Raw genomic sequence first — 18,753 nt, 5'->3', positions numbered from 1 at the left:
TACAGTTATTATATGACTCATGTTTACAATACTATTTGGTTTCATACCTCTAAGTAATTTTAGCAACAGATACAAAAAGTTAAATTTTTTTTTACAATCACAAACATACACAAAAAAGAGACTAATTACTGATATTCATACCGTCATAAATCCATCCAGTAAACCTGAATCAGGCTTAGGAGGTGCTTGCAATCGCTCCATAGACCACTTTTCAATGATAGATGACACCTGGGTATTTTCCGTGTTCAGAATTCTGAATCCAGTCATATTAACACCACTATACCGATAGGGTTCCACATCCAAGGCAAATAGATCCTGAAAAAAAATTACCATCATGTAAATTCCTTAATGGACTACAATTCCTAATATGTTAGACCATCTCCACAAATAAGACTGCTAAAGTTTGTACTGGAGTACTATGTATGGAGGAAGTATGTTCTGTTTATCATAGTATCATAGTACAGTTAGGGTTGGAAGGGACCTTAAAGATCACCTAGTTCCAACCCCCCAATCTGGAGGCCTGTGTCTATGAGCAAGCAACTCATGTAACACTGTAGTAAGGGTAATCCAAACCACGGAGGAAGAACTTCATAGGAAGAACTGTATCAAACTACCAGTTATACTAGAAATACGGGAATACACTCAAATGTTATTAATCACTACTTCCTTGGCTTACCAGAATAGACTTCAAACCATAAATTAAACAGAACAAGAGTTTCCTTGCACTTTCATTCTCTATGAAACATGAACACATTGATCTTTAGATGATAAATGGGGAGGGTGGGGAAGGGAAAGGGTTGGGAGAGAAGGGAAACACACGTGGCTTTAAATATAACCAAAAAGATTTTTCACAGCTATCAATCATACTTCCAAACATGTACATGTCTTTGATTAGGAATTTATTTTTGCAAGAATAACCTTTACTAATTAATATATTTTCAGTACATTTGTATGTATATGTGTGTTTATTTATCTTCCTAGCACAGGGGAGAAAATATAAATTAATAAAAATAAGAGAAACAAACTGTAGATCAAGCAACTAAACTCAAGATTAGTCCAATCTTTTGACAAGATCCTTAGAAATGATGTTGAACCAGTACTTGACTTCAGGAAAGTAAGGTCCAAGATCAAGTTATGAACATGGAGGGCTGGGGGGGTGGAAATTAATTTGATGAAGAAGACAATGGTGACTCACTAGGCCTAGCTACATGCGTCATAAACAAAATTCCATTTGATTTACTTTGATTTACTTTCTGTTTCCTTTTAAATCACTTTTTTAAGTGACATAACCAAGGTTACACATAAAATGCTACTGTTCTAAAACATGATTTTACTTTTATGGATCATAGATATTCTCCACAGTTGTTCATCTAATTTTTCATTTACCTTTTTCTGGCAGTTTAATATATTGTTAATTTCCATGAAATGGTACTGTTAGGTGTTACACTTGCCTGAATCAATTTTGTTTACTGGCTGGAGTTGAAGAAGATTAAATATTGTGCTATTGAAAACCAGAATATAATTCATTATTCATTGCTAAAATCACTAAGCCTAAGAAAACATCAACCAGTTATCAATGATTACATATTTTTAATTATAGCTAGTAATTATGATAACATATATAACACCTAAGATATCCATGTGTCAAAATTCATTTAAAAATAACATAACTTGTCCTCTTTCTAAAGAAATAAAATATTTTATTGAAAAGGAAAGATTGAAAATAACTGGAACTGTTCTACAATTTTCCCTTTAAAATGTCTTCATATTTTTACGGTGAAAGAAGTCAGAACCTTAGATATAATTACATAATCCAAGCACGTTCATGCTTACAATGGAATATAATAAATATGCACAACAATAACATGTACATATTACAAATATACACAGGTCAGTGTATTAATGAGCCGCTGCATCAGATCCTGAATCAATCAAGAGGAGAATACACAGAAGACTGCTATAAACACTGTGACTGGAAAATTTATTTGACAGGACTTTCGCCATGTCAAGTAAAAATCAATTAATATATCAAAACAACTAAATTCTGATGCAAGTTCCAAAACTACATAGCAAAATCAAAATCTATCATCCCTTTACACTCACTAAATTATCTTTTGATAGATCCAAGTCAATAGAACACTTGTCTCTCCTAAAAAAGCTAATGTTCTAATAAGGAAATAAGAATGGCAGAAAATCCTAATTTTTAAACATAGCTCTAAGAATAAAAATTAAATGCCAATGGACAGCATACCACTCAAAGGAGAAATTTTCACCAAAAACAAAATGAAAATTTTAAAAATAAAAAATCTCTTTATATATCTAGAATCCATTTTGATAGACAAGTGAAGGAAATTCTGTTGCATGCAATTCTAAATTTGTAACAACTTACTCTTTTAAAATAAGAAAAGTACTTCTTCAGGGTATTTTTGCCTTTACAGTTCTAATGAACTTCACAAATTATTTTGCATTCTATGCAACAAGCTGCTTCCATGAGAATACTTTCTAGAGTACTACGAACTATTAAACTGTTTCTTAGTTAGGCTGTGATGAGCAGCCAAAAAGGTCTACACATACATGTCCGTAATGTTTCGTAAGAACGTTCACATTTTAAATGTTCATTTATTGTAAATGATGATCTGGTGGTTCCAAGAATGACCAAATTCCTTTTTAGTTAGTTAACCATGGACACCAAAAAATACTGCATAATTCATGTGCCTAAAAAGCTCATGTGGGCTGCTAAATAAATTACTGCTGATATTCATACCAAATTGTTCAAGAATCACACAGCAGTGAAGAATTACCTTGTACAATGTTGGATTAAAAATATGGAATAGATGACTAAGTTTAAAATTATATAACCTTCACGTATAAGTAGCTAAAAGAAGGACACAATTCATAATATAAATAATCAACTATGAATTATATACTTAACCTTGCATGAAAGCTAAAACCTGCAGTGCTAAGAGTCAGATGGTTCCTTTTGGTCCATCAGTTTCCAGGGTGCACTATCGAACAATAATTAAAACATCTTGATGACTTTTCACTGAATGTAAGAAAATTCAACAGAGAAAACATGTACTCACACCCCATTCCAGAGAGACCTTTTTCACTTTGTCAAGTAATATAATTAAGAAAAGTAACATCTTTGTTAGATATCATCACTGTGTTTTTATAAGCCACTTACCAGTGTGGTAAAGATATAGTGATAGTATTCTGTCATCATTCCCATAGCTAAAGCCTTGAAAAAATAAACAAAAGATTAATGTTTCTGAGGTCATATAATACATTTTTATCATACTTACATGGCAAATGAAAAGCTGCAAAAGAATACTACTGGGATCAGACTACAGGGTTGGAATTATGCTAAAATTAGGTCAAGCGAGTCATTTCCTAGCAGTTAGAGCATATTACTGACTATTAAAGGAATTTATGAACCAGATCTTCTGATAGAAAGAATATTATTAGACTGTTTAGTGCAGTAAATGTGAAAGAGGCTTATAGTTTTACATACTAATGAGTGTACTAAGTTGCCACACAAAATTTGTCGACAATATTTTCATTCATTATTGAATATTTCTCTTAAAATGAATAACCTAATAAGAAAGATTTTTTTTTCTATTTTGATGAACAATGCTATGTATATAAAAGGACTTAAGCTTATATTATATGAATGTACATCTTTCCAATCATGGAAGAAAATACTTGAGACAAGTTTTGAACAGCAAGACACATACTACTTAAGTAAAAATGAAGAACAAATATTCATAGTATTACTCTAAATATCAAGAACCTTCATCTGTCTTGCTAGCTACATAATACCAACTAGTTTTTGATAAGCTGTCCATTTTGACGTGTTCATGCTTTCATACTTTAAACTAGACTAGTATATTCAATTGCTTTAATATCTACGGTGATTTTTACCTACTGTAGCACTGTAAAAAAGCTACACTATTAAACAATATTTCCTTCTTCTCCAGGAATTATCAAAACAATTCTTTGCCAAGTCCCAACCAGTTACACCTAATTAAACACACTGAGACAAGAATTATGCAATTTTCGTAATGCTAGAATCCAAAAGAATTAACAGAGTTCTGAAGGCTGTGGGAGCCTTTTATTTGTGGCATTGTCTGTAAATGAAATTACAAGTCTATATGTTCTTTTCCAAAGAAAAGTTAGAATAAAAAATGAATTCAAAATATCAGCTGCAGATCAGATGTTATAATATTTTAAACAAGGCTTTGACAAAAACTGCAACAACGCTTTTCCAAAGCATGTCTAAACTTGTGAATTTAGAATTCCATAATAATATTTAGAACCACAGTATAGCATGCCAATAGAAATTTAAACTCTCTTAAACACAGGAAAAACACTGTCTTATGATAAATATTATGACAAAATATTATGTTTAATAATATTTATATATTATATAATAATATTTATATTATGTATTATAATATTTATATATTATAATATTTGGATTTAATTTTTGGGTCCTTTCCAACCTGGTGATTCTGTGATTCTGTGACTTTATTAGGAGCTGTATAAGTACAAATATTGTCAATTTCTTTAAGAACTTTTTGTTGTTTTTAAATAAAACCAAGGTATCTTCCACTATATGCATAACACATTTGCAGTTACCTATATCATAACTGTTTATAATCAGGGCTGTCATACTCCACAAAATCTCTATCCTAGAACATCATAGGCATGTTCCTGAATCTGTTGTGTGCTGGTGTTGTCTGTTTTCTCAGTCTTCTTTCTCTCACTTTCTTCACTTCTCAGAAAACCTCATTCCTTTTTCCCTTTCAAAACACTGCCATTTCTGAGCTGTTATTATTCCAGTGCTTTCCTAGCCTTTTAAATCACTTCTACTTTCCCTGGTTGTCTGGTATTTACCACTGAGATTTGCCTTAATTTAATTGTACTTGTGTGAATGGTGGTTTTGGGTTTTTTTTTCCTTCTCATTATGTATTTTTGGGCAGAGAAAAAAACTTTGTCATTTCGCTGACATCTCAGCATATATTGTTTTCTTTATTTCCACCTTGTTTTCTCTTCCTCTAACTTCATTGTGAATTTTTCCTCTCGAGAAGAAACTCCTTGTCTTGTCTCTCAAGTTCATCCCTCCACTACAAGAAAAAATTGGTTAATTAATACTTCAAAAATGAATATTTAAAGATTTGGTTTTGTTATTTTTCATGAAACACTACATTTGGAATAATACCATTGAATAATAAATACAGTCTTAATATCCACTTCAGGTTGGATGAGGCCTTGAAAAGCCTGATCTAGTGGGCGGTGTCCCTGTCCAGGCAAGGGGAGCTGGAACTGGATGATCTTTAAGGTCTCTTCCAACTCAAGCCATTCTATGATCCTTTGTGTCAATTTTCACAGCAAGAGCTCACATTCAGGTGCAGAACTATAGATTTTAGACAGATTTAAAAAATTGCAATATTGGAGCAGAATGGAAAGCTATGGAAACCATATAAAGATCTAAATACTTATGAAATAATTGTTCCGGTATCTTCCTTCTATAATCTTTAGGATGAGTAGGGTAGTTTCATAAAACAGTTTACAATTTGATTTGAAAAAGTTGAATACTTGCTCTTGGGTGCTGGGACATGATTAAAGATACAATGTTTTTAATTTTGCTCTCATTTACTACTAGTCATACCTTTTTCAGATGTTGTATACCCTGAAAGAAAAGTTTCCTTTCACCTAAAAGCTACTAGGTACAACATAAATAATGTACCTTGATGGAGTTATAGGTAGTACCGGAGCTTTTTATTGCCATCAGCACATTTTCCATTTGAATTTTTAAGATGTTAAAATAACTGAATGTACATTTAATGATTTGGGCTAAACAGACTAACTAGGCTGGCTAATGCTCAACAAAGAGAAAAAAAAAAACACCCAAGGTTTAAAATTACTGGGAATTAGTAAAAGCCTTTTAATCAATGAATAATAAAGCTAAGAAAGAGCAGTATACACGCATATTTACTACAATTTTAATTGTACCCACAACAATAACACTAAGTACCTTTATTGAGAGACATATTTTCAAATCTTAAATACATTTTGTTTTCAATTTAAACTATAAAGTCTGCTAGAAAACATAATATAAACATGAATTAAAGTCACTAAAAGCTCTGCATTAGAAATGTTGAATATTGTTTCCGTTTAGGTATTTAATTGAACTACGTAAGTCATAGTTCAATTAAAAAACTATTGATAAAATGGCCTCTGAGCATAAGGAATTCCCAGTCTTTGGAACTAGCTCATTAAACTAAAGAAGACACACAAAGGCACGTCTTTTATGTATACTTCAGGGTTAGAGTACAATTTTTTTATGAGCAGCTGCTTTTGTGTACTGCTATATTGCTATGCTCTCTTGGAAGACATCACTGGAATGTGCTTCTGCAATATAAAGCCAGTTAAATATTTGGTATTCTGTTGTATCTTACCTGCTCATCTTACTTGTGCAGAACAAAGCAAACACAATGTTTTCAGGTGTTTTGCAGTCCTACTAGTATTGCAAGGAGAATGTCTCTAAAAGATGTCTATTTATTCTGTCTTCTCAGTGGAACATATTAGTGTGATCTGTTGGTAACATACTATTCATACATCACTATCTGATTAAAAGCACACAATATGGATGCTTCAATTTGAAAAAAGTAACAAAATAAAAAAAATACCTTTGTAATAAAAAATAACACTACGCAAGCATTTAAAACCCTGTTTAAAGCATCGATTCTCCAAAGGACTAATCCTTCATAGCTGAAAGACTGATATACCTTTTTTCACCGTACATGAACTGATTAATATATTTCTTTAGAAAAATAATGAAACGGCTATTGTTGGAGTCACCAGTAAAATTATCTCTGAAATCCTTGGCTGATTTTTAGTTAGGCCTCAGTAAACTGACATACAGTTCCCCCTGCTTTTTAGATGCTACTGCATCTGAATATTACTTGTATTATTAGGGATGGAAAAGGTTAGGCCATCTAAACCAAAATGGGGATTACCTGTTTCAAGATGCCTGCTGCCATTTCATGGCTGCAGTCAAAGATTACATGGAATTCTTTGCCTCTTTTCATCTCCTTTAGCAATGGCTTTGCATCTTTCGTGTCAGCTGGTAACTGACGGATTTTTAGTCTCAGGTTGTACCGTGATGGAGCCTTGATGAGCTCTTGTAATCGAATAAGGCCTTAAAGAAAAAAGAGGAGCCAAAAGAAAAGAAAATTACCAAAACAAGAACCTGAACTGCTAGCAGGAAAACTTTCTATTAACGTTCAGAGTTTCCTAAATCTTTCTCCCTTCCGTGTATGTTGCAACTGATACAGAAAAATTCTATTAAAAAAAAAAACAATTAAAAAAAAAAAGAAAAAAAGAAAGTGTCTATACTCCCAATACTTCCTTATTGCAAGTCTTTCTTCTTCCTTAATGTTAACAGGCAGCAAGCAGCCCCAGTTAGGATTACCTTAAGACAGACAAATCCTCTTTTAGCATTATCATGCAACTATGACATTTCTCTTCAAAGAATGTATATAACTAGTCTAATTCAATTAAAGCAATATCCCGGACTAATAATTTTTAATCTGAGTAGCCAGTGCCCTACCTAATCTATCAGCTTTACATACAAAGTTGTGAATCATTTCAGCACTGGAAAACACACATAATTCACAAGTATTATTTTTTTTCTTGAATATACAGGCAACAAAACTTGCATCATCAAAGAGGTTGAATAAATGACTCATGACATTGCATTCATCTTCAATACTCTACAATTCCATTTTGAATTAATTTACTTTTACTATTGAATTAGATGCTTTAATGTTTTTCCAAAATCTTACTGTTCACATCAGCATAACAGTGTGTGTTGTGGTTTACAGATCGCTGATTGGTCTGTGAGCAATATTGAATATTAGGTTAACTGTATTGAAATGGCAGGGCAAAACCAGGTCTCCTGTAAGTAGCAGTTTATTTCTGTGTAAAAAAATGTATTCTGCCATGCTAACTTCCTAGTTGCATTGGAGTATAATCCATTTAATGGCAGTAACAATTGTTACTGTTCATCATTATGTTTTCAGTGCACACATATAATACATTCAACTGCCAAAAACTGGAAGCTCTGCTTAGGATTTCAGTTACAGCAATACTCACAGCAATACTGGACATAGAAGTGATAACCAGACAGCTTTTTCAAAACATATTTTAAGATAAAGCAAATCTGAGACAAACAAGTTCCAGGTATATCAAAGCTAAGGTTCTTTTTCTCCTGTCCTCATCGATGTGGAATAAGAAAAGCAACCTTAAGCATTTATTGTCTACTATTGTATCTCCTATGTTCTACTACATAGCTTCCATGTGTACAAGAATATTTAGTCACAGCTACAGTTAACACATCCATTTTTTAATTTTTAATATATACTTTTCATTGTTTCCAGCCACCAGCATAGATTGAGCTCTGATGAATTATACATGGCACAAAATATATTTCAGTCCACTAAATGACTCACTTCAGCAGTTCAAATAGCCATCCACTACAATGAATATTTCTTCATCCTCATCCATACTTAAAAGAAAAAACTCAACCCTTACTGGCGTAAGTTCAATAGGTTCCAGCATGCTAGGTTCTCATGGAAATAATACCAGAAAACAAACCCCCTTCACTTACAAGGGATGCCACCTCTGAAGAGCACCCTGAACATGGTGTGAGGAGCTACCACTGTGTCACCACTACCACAGTTACCCGAAAAAAAATCAGGTAGTGCTGAACTAGCTCTCTCTTGTACTTTTATTTCTATATCAGAGCACCAATGAGCAAAGTCCTGAGAAACAGCAGGATTCAGGATGATTTCCCCATTCAGGCATTGGTGGGAACTGAGATCGAGTAAAGACTTTCCAGACCTGTATCAGACTTCAAAAGCAGGCTCTTTCAAATATAAATCAAAGGCTGAAACTTTCCTTCCACAATGTACCTAGGATTTGTGATGTAGTACTTGTGTTATATGAAGTGCGTAAAGAGCAGCCTAGCTCTCCTAGAAAACAAACCCCACCAAATTAATTCCCTGAGCAAAAAATGGCATAGTTAATCTGAAAAAAAAAACCAAAAACCCAAACAAATTTAAAGCCCCATATAAAATCACAAAACCACATTGTTCTCTTTACCCTTTCCTTTCCATTATGCCTGGGTGAAGGCACTCAAGTTAGAACATATTGGAGATTATTGCCTATGCAAGGCACAAGAGGGATGTCATGACCTGCCCAGCACTGGTAACAGCCAGTTCCATCCAGCGATGTGCCCACATGAACAGCAATAAAAAAAAAATCCCACTAGGAACTGAAGGGAAGCAGCTCCGCTCGGAGGCATCAAGGACAGACACCAACTGCCATGCAGGACGGGAGACACGCTCCTTGAGGCACAGCATTTGGGAAGGCAGCTCTGGCCCTGAGTGTCTCACAGCAGGGCAGGGACAACATGAGGACCTGAAGTCCAGAATGACAGGAAAAGCCATTAAACACATCGCCCAAACTCTCCTCTCCGCAGCTGCCTCCCAGGGTAACACTGGTGGACAGTGAAAGAAAAAGCAGTGTTTTCTTTCTTCCTAAGGAGGAAAAAAGTATGTGTATATATATAACCACATCCTTTTTCGCAATAACAAAATGAGTGATCAGAAGCTTGCATTTTAAAGAAATTAAGTAAAAACCCTGACTCTGTATTGTTTTGCCTGCAGTGTTTTCCAGCCATTTTGAGTAGTTTAATTCCCACAACCACCAGCTTTCCTCCTTCTCTATATTAAATATTGAACAGTGGATCATTATTTGTGATCAATGAAATATTAAGCACTGAAAAGATACAACCTAAAAGAGCAGCTCCTACATGTAAATTACAGCACTGATCTTCTCTTCCTCACCACAGCTTAACATCCTGGTTTCCACAGGAAGAGTAGGTACAATGGCCAAAAAAATGGTCCAGGAAATCAAAACATTGCACAGTTGAGAACTAACCAGGAAATCCACATATGATACAAACAAATTCTACTACTACCCTCATAGTAAAAATATGCCTTGGAGTTCAGTTTTTCACAGCTGTAAGTCATCATATATTTAAGGCTTTTTGCAGTAAAACTACTGTTTGCCATTAACCAAAAATAAGCTCTGTGTTATTTAGTCTCAAATTCATTTATTGCTTTCATTTTTAGATGTTGTCGACATTTGTTCTGTTTGTATTTTCATTTTTTCCTAACACTGTCATGACCCATTTGGGTAAGTGAGACTCCCAAGAAGAGATTCTCAAGGAAGACTGCTTTTTCCTACTGTGTCCAGTTTGTCCGTGGGACTCAATTTCTACCCTTCTACCCACTGTGCCTACAGCTAAGGGCCAAGGTAGTTTTAGATCAAGCAAGCATAGAGTATTTATACATTAACTCTAAGTTTCTGTGCTAGTGCTAATCCCAAAGTAACTTTTGTTGCTGTTGTGTGACATTAGGGGAAATGGATGAGCTGGTTACTCAAGATCAAAGTAGAGAGCTGTCATGCACTGAGAAATGAAGCCTCTAGATGAGCAAGAAGGAGTTTCTAAAGGGCACATATGTAGCTCATGTGTAGCTAATCAGAAAAAAAAGCTACCAGTCTCCAATGCAGGGAGGAACATAATATGAGAACTACAAGGACAGTGAAGTGCAGGACAAAGCAAGTCCCTTCTTCACCATGATTTTGAGATGATATTTGTCAAAGCAAAAGCATAGTTTTCAGCCTAGAATATTTTTAAAACAACTGATTTACAATATAAAACTGAATACAGGTCTCAGATGAAATGTTTATCTCTTATTTTTTTAGTATTACAGAATCACAGTGTAATGTAAAAGAAAAATCTATTTTACAACAGTATAAGAATAATAGCTGCATTTTGGGAATGTACTTCCTGCAGTTTCTTTCACCAAGGACACCTTTTTCCTGTCCCTTTAAACTCTCAATTCCTTCTTTTAGCAGCCACTGTGATAGAGTCTTACCTCTGAATGGCAGGGAAGAATGTGGTTTGAGTAACTCTTTTCAGAAGCTGCCATCAATTCATCTTTAAGGAGAGTCCTGAAGGAGCAGTTTGTGAGCTCTCCAGCTGGCATCTTCCTCCAAAGAGATCAATCACATTACCTCCTCGACATGTTCAACTTCAACCATTCCAGGAAGTATGAGCCCCAAGTTTGTTTTAAAACCTGTGTCTCCAGCTCAGCAGTCTTGCAAACCATTGCTATGCCACCTGGCCTTCTCGTCAAACTATTTATCATTTCCGTTAATGCTGCCTTTGTGCTGCACAGGAAGAATGCAAGCAAATGCACTTTGCAATAGGCTGAACACATGAACCATTTTCTGTACAAAAGAACACTGATGCTCTTTTAAAGGCTACTCCTATCTTCAGAATCTCAAAAACTTCAATAATTATAATATATTGTTTTGTAGAGCTATTAGAATAGTTTTCGTATTTTCAGTAAGTTGTTTCACACCTCTCTAATCTTCCCTGACAGACCCCTGCCCAGTTTTTCTGGATATGTCTGAGAAAAATATCATTGAGTATTGGGCTTTGGCATGGGTAAGTGTAAAAGGAAAGAGAATGCCAGTTTATCAGTCTTTGATAGAATGCCTCGTAGCAGCTGGAACAGTTCATTGCTATAAAATGATTCACAGATACTGAACATCCTAAACAGATTACCCATACACTCTCTCAAGATCAGCTTTATTATCATTGTCCTATACCTAAAAAACACCTCTAGTGAAAGGATTAATGAAAAATTAAAGAATAAAGAAATTGGACTTGCTAGCATGACTACTTAAACAGTGGGCTGTTCTGTGTTCTTCAGAAATAAGAGCATAACACAGAAACACCTTGAAGACAAATACAGAAAAAAATACAAATGAAGGGGAAAGACAGTTTGATGATCCTTTATCATTTATTCATATTTAGCCTTTTTGCTACACTAAGATAATTTTGCCCAATCGTGGCAGTGTAAACTATCCTCAAAATCGTGATCATTTATATTTAAACCCATTTAAATACAGTACTAAAATGGTGTAAACAGTCTTTAAAGAAGGAATAGCTTTAACATACATAATCCAACTAAATTTATCTTCTTACTGTAAACATAATTAATACAGCTTATTATAAATAATACAGCTTTAGAGCCCACCACCCGAGCAGCGGGTTTGAGTCTTGTAGTTGAAGGCTTAGAGAGTAATCAGAACACTATATCTGTATGTATATATATATATTACTACACCAGAGCTTTATGCCACCTGCAATCCACAATATTAAAAATGCACTGCAATTAGTGGAGATAGCATGAAGAGGAATTCCAAGGTATCTAGTATTATTATTCTATCATTAATCTAGATACTTACTAGGACAATGTTAGCCCTGTATCAGTAAAAAGAAGGAAAAATATTTGGTACCTGACTTCAGTAGATATTCTGCCCAAACAAGTAGTATTTAACAAGCCCTTTGTCAAGAAATATAGTACTCTGTTTAGAATAACTTCAGCTGAAAATTTAAAAATTAGATTAATTAGGGCAAGCCAAGATACACTAGTCACCCAAAATAAAAATAGTATTTGCCAGAATGGAGTCTGGAGGTCTATTTGTATGATAGAAGTTCCATCAGGTGGAAAAAGTATAGGTGTATAGAGGCTCTAAAATGTCAAGCTACCTGTAATGACGTACTTATCTCCTTATCAAATTACAGGAGCGATCTACTATGCCCGACTCTTCTTCAGTTATATGGAAGAAAAACTGTTCATAAATCAGAACACCCTTAGACAACGTTGACGTGTTCTTTCATATGTGGCTGAAATAATTCGAAGCTTCATTCTTTCCATATGAAGACTTCCAGCTATACAAACATTTAAAGAAGGTACAGTTCTTCAAAACTAGCGGATTAAGTTGTTAGAAAAAATAAATTGATCATGAGGGTTTTTTTTGGTTTTTGGGGGAGGAGGTAGGGAGAATTGTTGTTGTTTTGAAGAAATGTTTCTTGTGAGTATATTACTAAAAAAAAAAAAACAAACTCATGCTGAAAAGCTGGTTCTGGCTCACCAAATATGACAGGACAAATTAAAACTATATTATTTCCAACTGAAAATATTTTTTCAAATACTTTTTCTAGGATGATAGCCATGCCAGACTTAATTGTATTCTGAAACACAATTTCTAGGGCTAAGAACTATGCCTCTCTCTAAAATTCTCCATAGTTGTGGTTATTAGGCAGTCTTCCAACACTCATCTTGCTCCCATGCTGAAACTTTGAGGAGTGTGCTGTTCTGTGTCACATGAAGTTGGACATATATCAAGATAATCAGATAGTTTTGCATGAACTCCAAAGCTCAGTATTTAGAAGCATACAACAGAAATATTTCAGAGGTTTATTTTAATATTAAAGGCTATACAGCTTTATTTATTAAAATATAACCTAATTTAAAAATAAAGCGTGTATGAGAAGGAGGGAAATAGCTGAATGTTCTTCATTCCAAAATTTAACTTGGGCTTTAAAAGTTCATCTGATACCTGATTTGCATTCCTAACCACTGCATGCATACCACTATCAGGTATAGTAATTGACATCTTCTGGGCAGGAAAGAAAGGAGAGAAAGTTCACTCCTCACACTTCAAGCGATCCTTACTTTGAATGTGGAAGGATGGACCCTACTCAAGAATTTTAAGCTTTATCTCCAGGAGTCTTACTCATTTTTGGTCAATATCTGCTCAACAAATAGAGGCTACTTTGTTGACAGACACAGGATCAACAGTGATTGTACAAATGGTATTTGTCAACAGACTGAGGGAACTTTTCTTTCACTCCTTGACCTGCACTTCCACAGAATGATGCTGATATAAGAAGTGTACTTGAGGAGGACTTAGAGCACAGAAACACTATTATCTGAGAAAAATACTCCTTTCTAAAACAAGCAAAGGAGGTAGAACTATGTTCTTATCTAGATGTTTGTATGCATGTATGTACATGTATTTGAAACACAAACATTGTTAGGAAGGACTTAAAATTGTCTAGCCTAAAGACAGAAAATACCTCTTCTTTTGGACTAAAAAATATATTTTTAAACAATTATTTAGTACAGGAAAGTAGAAGTGTTTAAATTTATATTCATGATTAATATTGCAGTTGAGATTACTAAAATACCACATACAGGAGAGACTAGTCTTAGGGTTAAAAAAAATCACTGAACAAGAAAATCTAGGATCCAGGTTTCACTCCACAGTTAGATTTCCAGTCTGATACCGTGCATATCACCTAATTTTTCTGGGTTTTAGGTCTTAGCATCTGAATGTTAAACCAATTTTACTGATGATTCAGCATAACCAGATGTAATTGAAGTGCAAGGCACTTCAATATTTATTATTTTCCTTAAATATGCTAAGTGAGCACGTCAGAGCATGGGTGCAAATACCATTTATAGTTAGTTTCAAATAGTCAATCCCTATGCAGCCTATTTCCAGTAACAAGACTTTTCTAATAATGGCTTCTAGGCACTGCAGTGAAAAAAAGCTTTCTACCCCATTCCCACAGGGATTCAATGTGCTGCTTAAGTTCAGAAAAGGCCTTCAGCTCATGGAAAGGTTTTGATCTTGAAGATCACCATAAAAAGATGAAGAAAATAAGATTTTTTTCACACCACCCAAGTACTTATCAGCTGCAGCACACAGGATTGAGGGAAAAACGACCAACAAAACCAAACAACATCTGTATATTCCTTCCCTTACCTCTGCTCATAGTATGTGAAAATATAAGAAAAAAAAATATTGAAGAAAATGTTTAAAATTAAGACAACATTAAGCTTTTTATGTTAGATTTGCCGTGTTTTTTGAATCTCTGGCAACATGTGACATTCTTTTACATATGTGGCTCTATTACAATATGCTTGATTTGAAATACTGTTATTGTTCAATTTTCTGAACATGAATCTTGGACATTTTCAGAAGGCTTTGTCTTTAATTCAGTGTGATGATACTGACAGCAATGACAATTAAGAGTCCTGGGCATTTAAAAAAAATTCATGCAACAGTGTGAAGTATGATCTCTCAAGTGGCTGACATCTATGAGCAGTGCAGTTTAATGAGGGTGAAGAGGAAAAAAGAGATCAACTACAGTCAAAGGACAAAACAGCTTTTGTCAAAGCTATCAGAATCAATGTTAAAAGAAGCAGTAGAACAAGTGAGCAGTTTCTAGCCCTACCATAGAAGCATTACTATTTTATGAAATTATACAAAACTATATAAAGAATTGATATCTACTAAAAATTAAAATGGATTTAGTAGGAAAAGAAACATAAATGAACATTCTGAACTGGCATTTACACTGTGTAAGCACGGTTATTTTTAAAAACAAAAGCAGCTATATTTCTCCTAAAAAATTGTAACAGTAAGAACAACTGAAGAGAAGAAAAATCTGGAATTGAAGCTAATATGTGTTAAGATGAGAATATTTGAGCTGAGACTGATGTCTTCACAAAGGGGTTAACATCTCAAATGCATTTCACAGTTTTTCTCCAAGCAGAAAACAAAATATATAATACTAAAGCAGAAATAAAAGCGGAATTAAGTTTGGATAAATTAAGTTTAAATTTATGCCCTGTGCAAGATGTGATACTGATTACGTCACCATTTTCCGATTTTCATTTTTCACTTAAATAGTTTTCCCAACACATTTTTCTGTATTTGAAAATAGTGAATAAAGTTTTCCAGTCTTTGTGAAATGAAGAAGTATTTTGATCATAATTTCCCTAACCAATTATCTGTAGGATTTATATTCTTAAGTTTATTTAAACCTGCAAAGGCAAAGCAATTTTAATGTCTCATTAGGAATATGTTCATTTTTAATGTAACAATTTCTGGAAATATTACCTACATCTCTGTTCCTCAGGCTTATACTAAAGTTCTATAGGTATCTTATGTATTTATTCTGTTTTTATAGTAAATCTACATTTCTCTTTTTATAATGCCATGTCTTGTTGCAGAATGTCAAAATTAAATTCTTGTCCAAAACCAGGTAGAGGGCTGTGGTAGATATTTTCCTAAAAAATGGGCCAGACTCATGCCTTGTATTTAACTTGATGACACTTAATTTTCAAAAAACTTAATTAAAATTTCTATAGAATTATTCTCAAAGAACAAATACAGGTAACCACCCAGCCCCTTCAAGAATAACCAGTACTGTGAATTCTGCATTTGCTTGGTAGAACTAGAATAAATGCTAGTTAAAATTGCCATAATAGTCATAATAACAAGTCATAATAGTATAAATATATATAGTAATAAAATATACAAAATTAGTAATAAATATACAAAAATACACACATGGATAGTTTTCATCTGACGTCTAATAAATCCAGTTTGAGGAATCACTATCAATGGAATAACTTAGTGGTAGTTTATAACTTATTATATCTGCACACTGATAGAGACCTGGTAGGTAAGTTATGATAGTTTATTTGTCCAGCACTTTTCCAGGAATAGAAATTCAGCTGCCTGGTCTATTTTAAAAAAAAGAAAGAGGAAAAAAAAAGAATCCCACCTCATAAAACAACCTCACCTTACGCTACCCACCTTTAAGCAGGTTCCAAGTTAGGAAAATAGCTACTAGGTGAACAAGTTTCACCCTTCTATATCAAAATTTCTAACCTGCAATATACTCCACTGCATGCCAGACATGTCAGTTCATAGTCTTCTGTTATAGAACATCAAAATTGAAGTCCTCTTGTCTAAACTCAGGTGAAATGTACTGTTGCTGTATCAGTTGTCAAGTGTTCAAATACAGCATTTGCAACTCCTTTCATTCCTTCTCTCTTATTCTGCTAAGAATAGACCTTAGTTATACAGATGTGTTTAAAAAGGAGAACAGCTTTTCACACAAACTGAGATGCTGTTTAATTCATTTACAGTAAAACAGAGACAAACAGTTTTGTTCAGACCATCTAATTTTCTTTCCTCCGCAGCTGCCTGTTCTCTAACATTTCTTGAATATCTTTTCTCATTTTCATATTGCGCTGTGTATATTCTCCTTAAAGAAAAATCTTGCACCTACACAAGATTTACTTTGAATCACAAAATTTTTTTCATTTATCCTTTAGCAATATTGCCTACCTGCCACCACCACACATCCATTTTGCCCCCAAGGTATTTAATTCCTCTTAGCGTACAGTTATATTAACTGCAAAGGTGAGTATAGTTTTTATTAGCACTGCAGGGAAAGAAGAGAAACAAAAATACCCCACATCCACACAACAAACCATATGATGTAAGGTGTCTGAAAATAGTATGTGAAATACAGAACAGTTCAGCTGGAAGGGGCCTACAACCATCATCTAGTCCAACTGCCTAACCAGTCCAGGGCTGTCCAAATTAAAGCATATTATTAAGGACATTGGCCAAGTGCCTCTTAAACACTGACAGGCTTAGGGCATAGAATGTCTCTCTAGGAAGCCTGTTCCAGTGTTTGACCCCCCCTTGTTATGAAAAAATGCTTCCTAATGTGAAGTCTGAACCTCTGGCACACCTTTAAGCCATTCCCATATGTCCTATCACTGGATACCAGAGAGAAGAGACCACCACCTCCCTCTCCACTTCCCCTTCTCAAGAAGTTGTAGAGAGTAATGAGGTCACCCTTCAGCCTCCTTTTCTCCAAACTAGACAAGACCCAAGTCCTTAGCTGCTCCTCGCAGGACATGCCTTCCAGCCCTATCACCAGCTGTCTTCTGTGGCCCTTCTTCTGGACACCTTAACATTTTTTTTAAACTATGCAGCACAGAACTGCACACAATACTCAAGGTGAGGGGACAACAATGTTAAATATAGTGAGGATAAGATAATGTGAATTTTAATACTGGTACCAAGAAATAAATTGTAGTTTTATTTACAAATCAATGTTACCTGTATACTACAGTAAACAGATCAACAAAAAGATATCTTTTTCCTTCATTCAAATTAAAGCATAGGGTTCAGTGCTGAAGACCAACAGAAATATTTTTTGTTTCTGAAGCCATTTTTTCCAGTTTTTCTTTGGCTTCTGTTCATAGATGCAACAGATTTTTTGTGTTTATACTTATTCGCCCAAGACCAAAACAAATGTTAATTAAGAAAAAACACCAGAACTCTGTTTATATCAATTTGATCTGCATAAATCATTAGTTGGCAATACAAGTGCCAGTATGATTTGAAAGCCCCAGCATCTAACTGTTTGTGTATTCTTTGTTTTGAATTCTCCAAGATTCAAAAACTTATTTAGAATTTATGTAGTCTGTTTTCTTTAGCACTGAGATTAGACTATTTACTTGAAATTAAGTTACTGTTTTGAGACCAATTAAAACCATTAGGACATGCAGCTGATGAACATGCTGCCATTTCCCCACTTTTATTTCTTAAAGACAATTGGCTGCAGCAAATCTGTATATCTGAAAGAAGTTAATTAGCGTCCAGGGATAGTTTAGTGATATTTAATTAACAAAGAAGCAATAAATTACTTTCAGGAAAAAAAGAAAACCCAAACTAACCAACCTCTCATTACATTCTGATAGGGGTTCTTTTAATGGGAAATTCTAGTCAGAAGGAATATACTTTCCCATTTAGAATGGCCACAGGAAGAAATATTCAGGTTCAGACTAGGAAAAAAAGATGTTCTAGAGCCTCTTTCCAATTTTTTATCTGTACACTGGATGGACTACATTAAAAAAAATGTCTTCAGACCTAAAATAAATC

At 34.2% G+C, this 18,753-nt stretch overlaps 1 protein-coding gene across 6 annotated transcripts in view; it reads right to left on the bottom strand.

Moving 5' to 3' along the window:
* Positions 1-18,753, bottom strand: part of GRIK2 (glutamate ionotropic receptor kainate type subunit 2) — a 398,712-nt gene that overhangs the window by 240,363 nt on the left and 139,596 nt on the right. For all 6 annotated transcript variants that reach the window (XM_054061971.1, XM_054061969.1, XM_054061974.1 and 3 more), the window contains 3 exons: positions 7,023-7,204; positions 3,185-3,238; positions 142-315 (listed from right to left, as the gene is read on the bottom strand). In XM_054061971.1, coding sequence (XP_053917946.1) covers positions 142-315; positions 3,185-3,238; positions 7,023-7,204 — 410 coding nt within the window. The remainder of the gene's footprint in view (positions 1-141; positions 316-3,184; positions 3,239-7,022; positions 7,205-18,753) is intronic.

The sequence above is a fragment of the Cuculus canorus genome, chromosome 3, assembly GCF_017976375.1.
Source record: "Cuculus canorus isolate bCucCan1 chromosome 3, bCucCan1.pri, whole genome shotgun sequence".
Lineage (NCBI taxonomy): Eukaryota > Metazoa > Chordata > Aves > Cuculiformes > Cuculidae > Cuculus > Cuculus canorus.
This window is presented reverse-complemented; position numbering and strand designations above follow the sequence as displayed.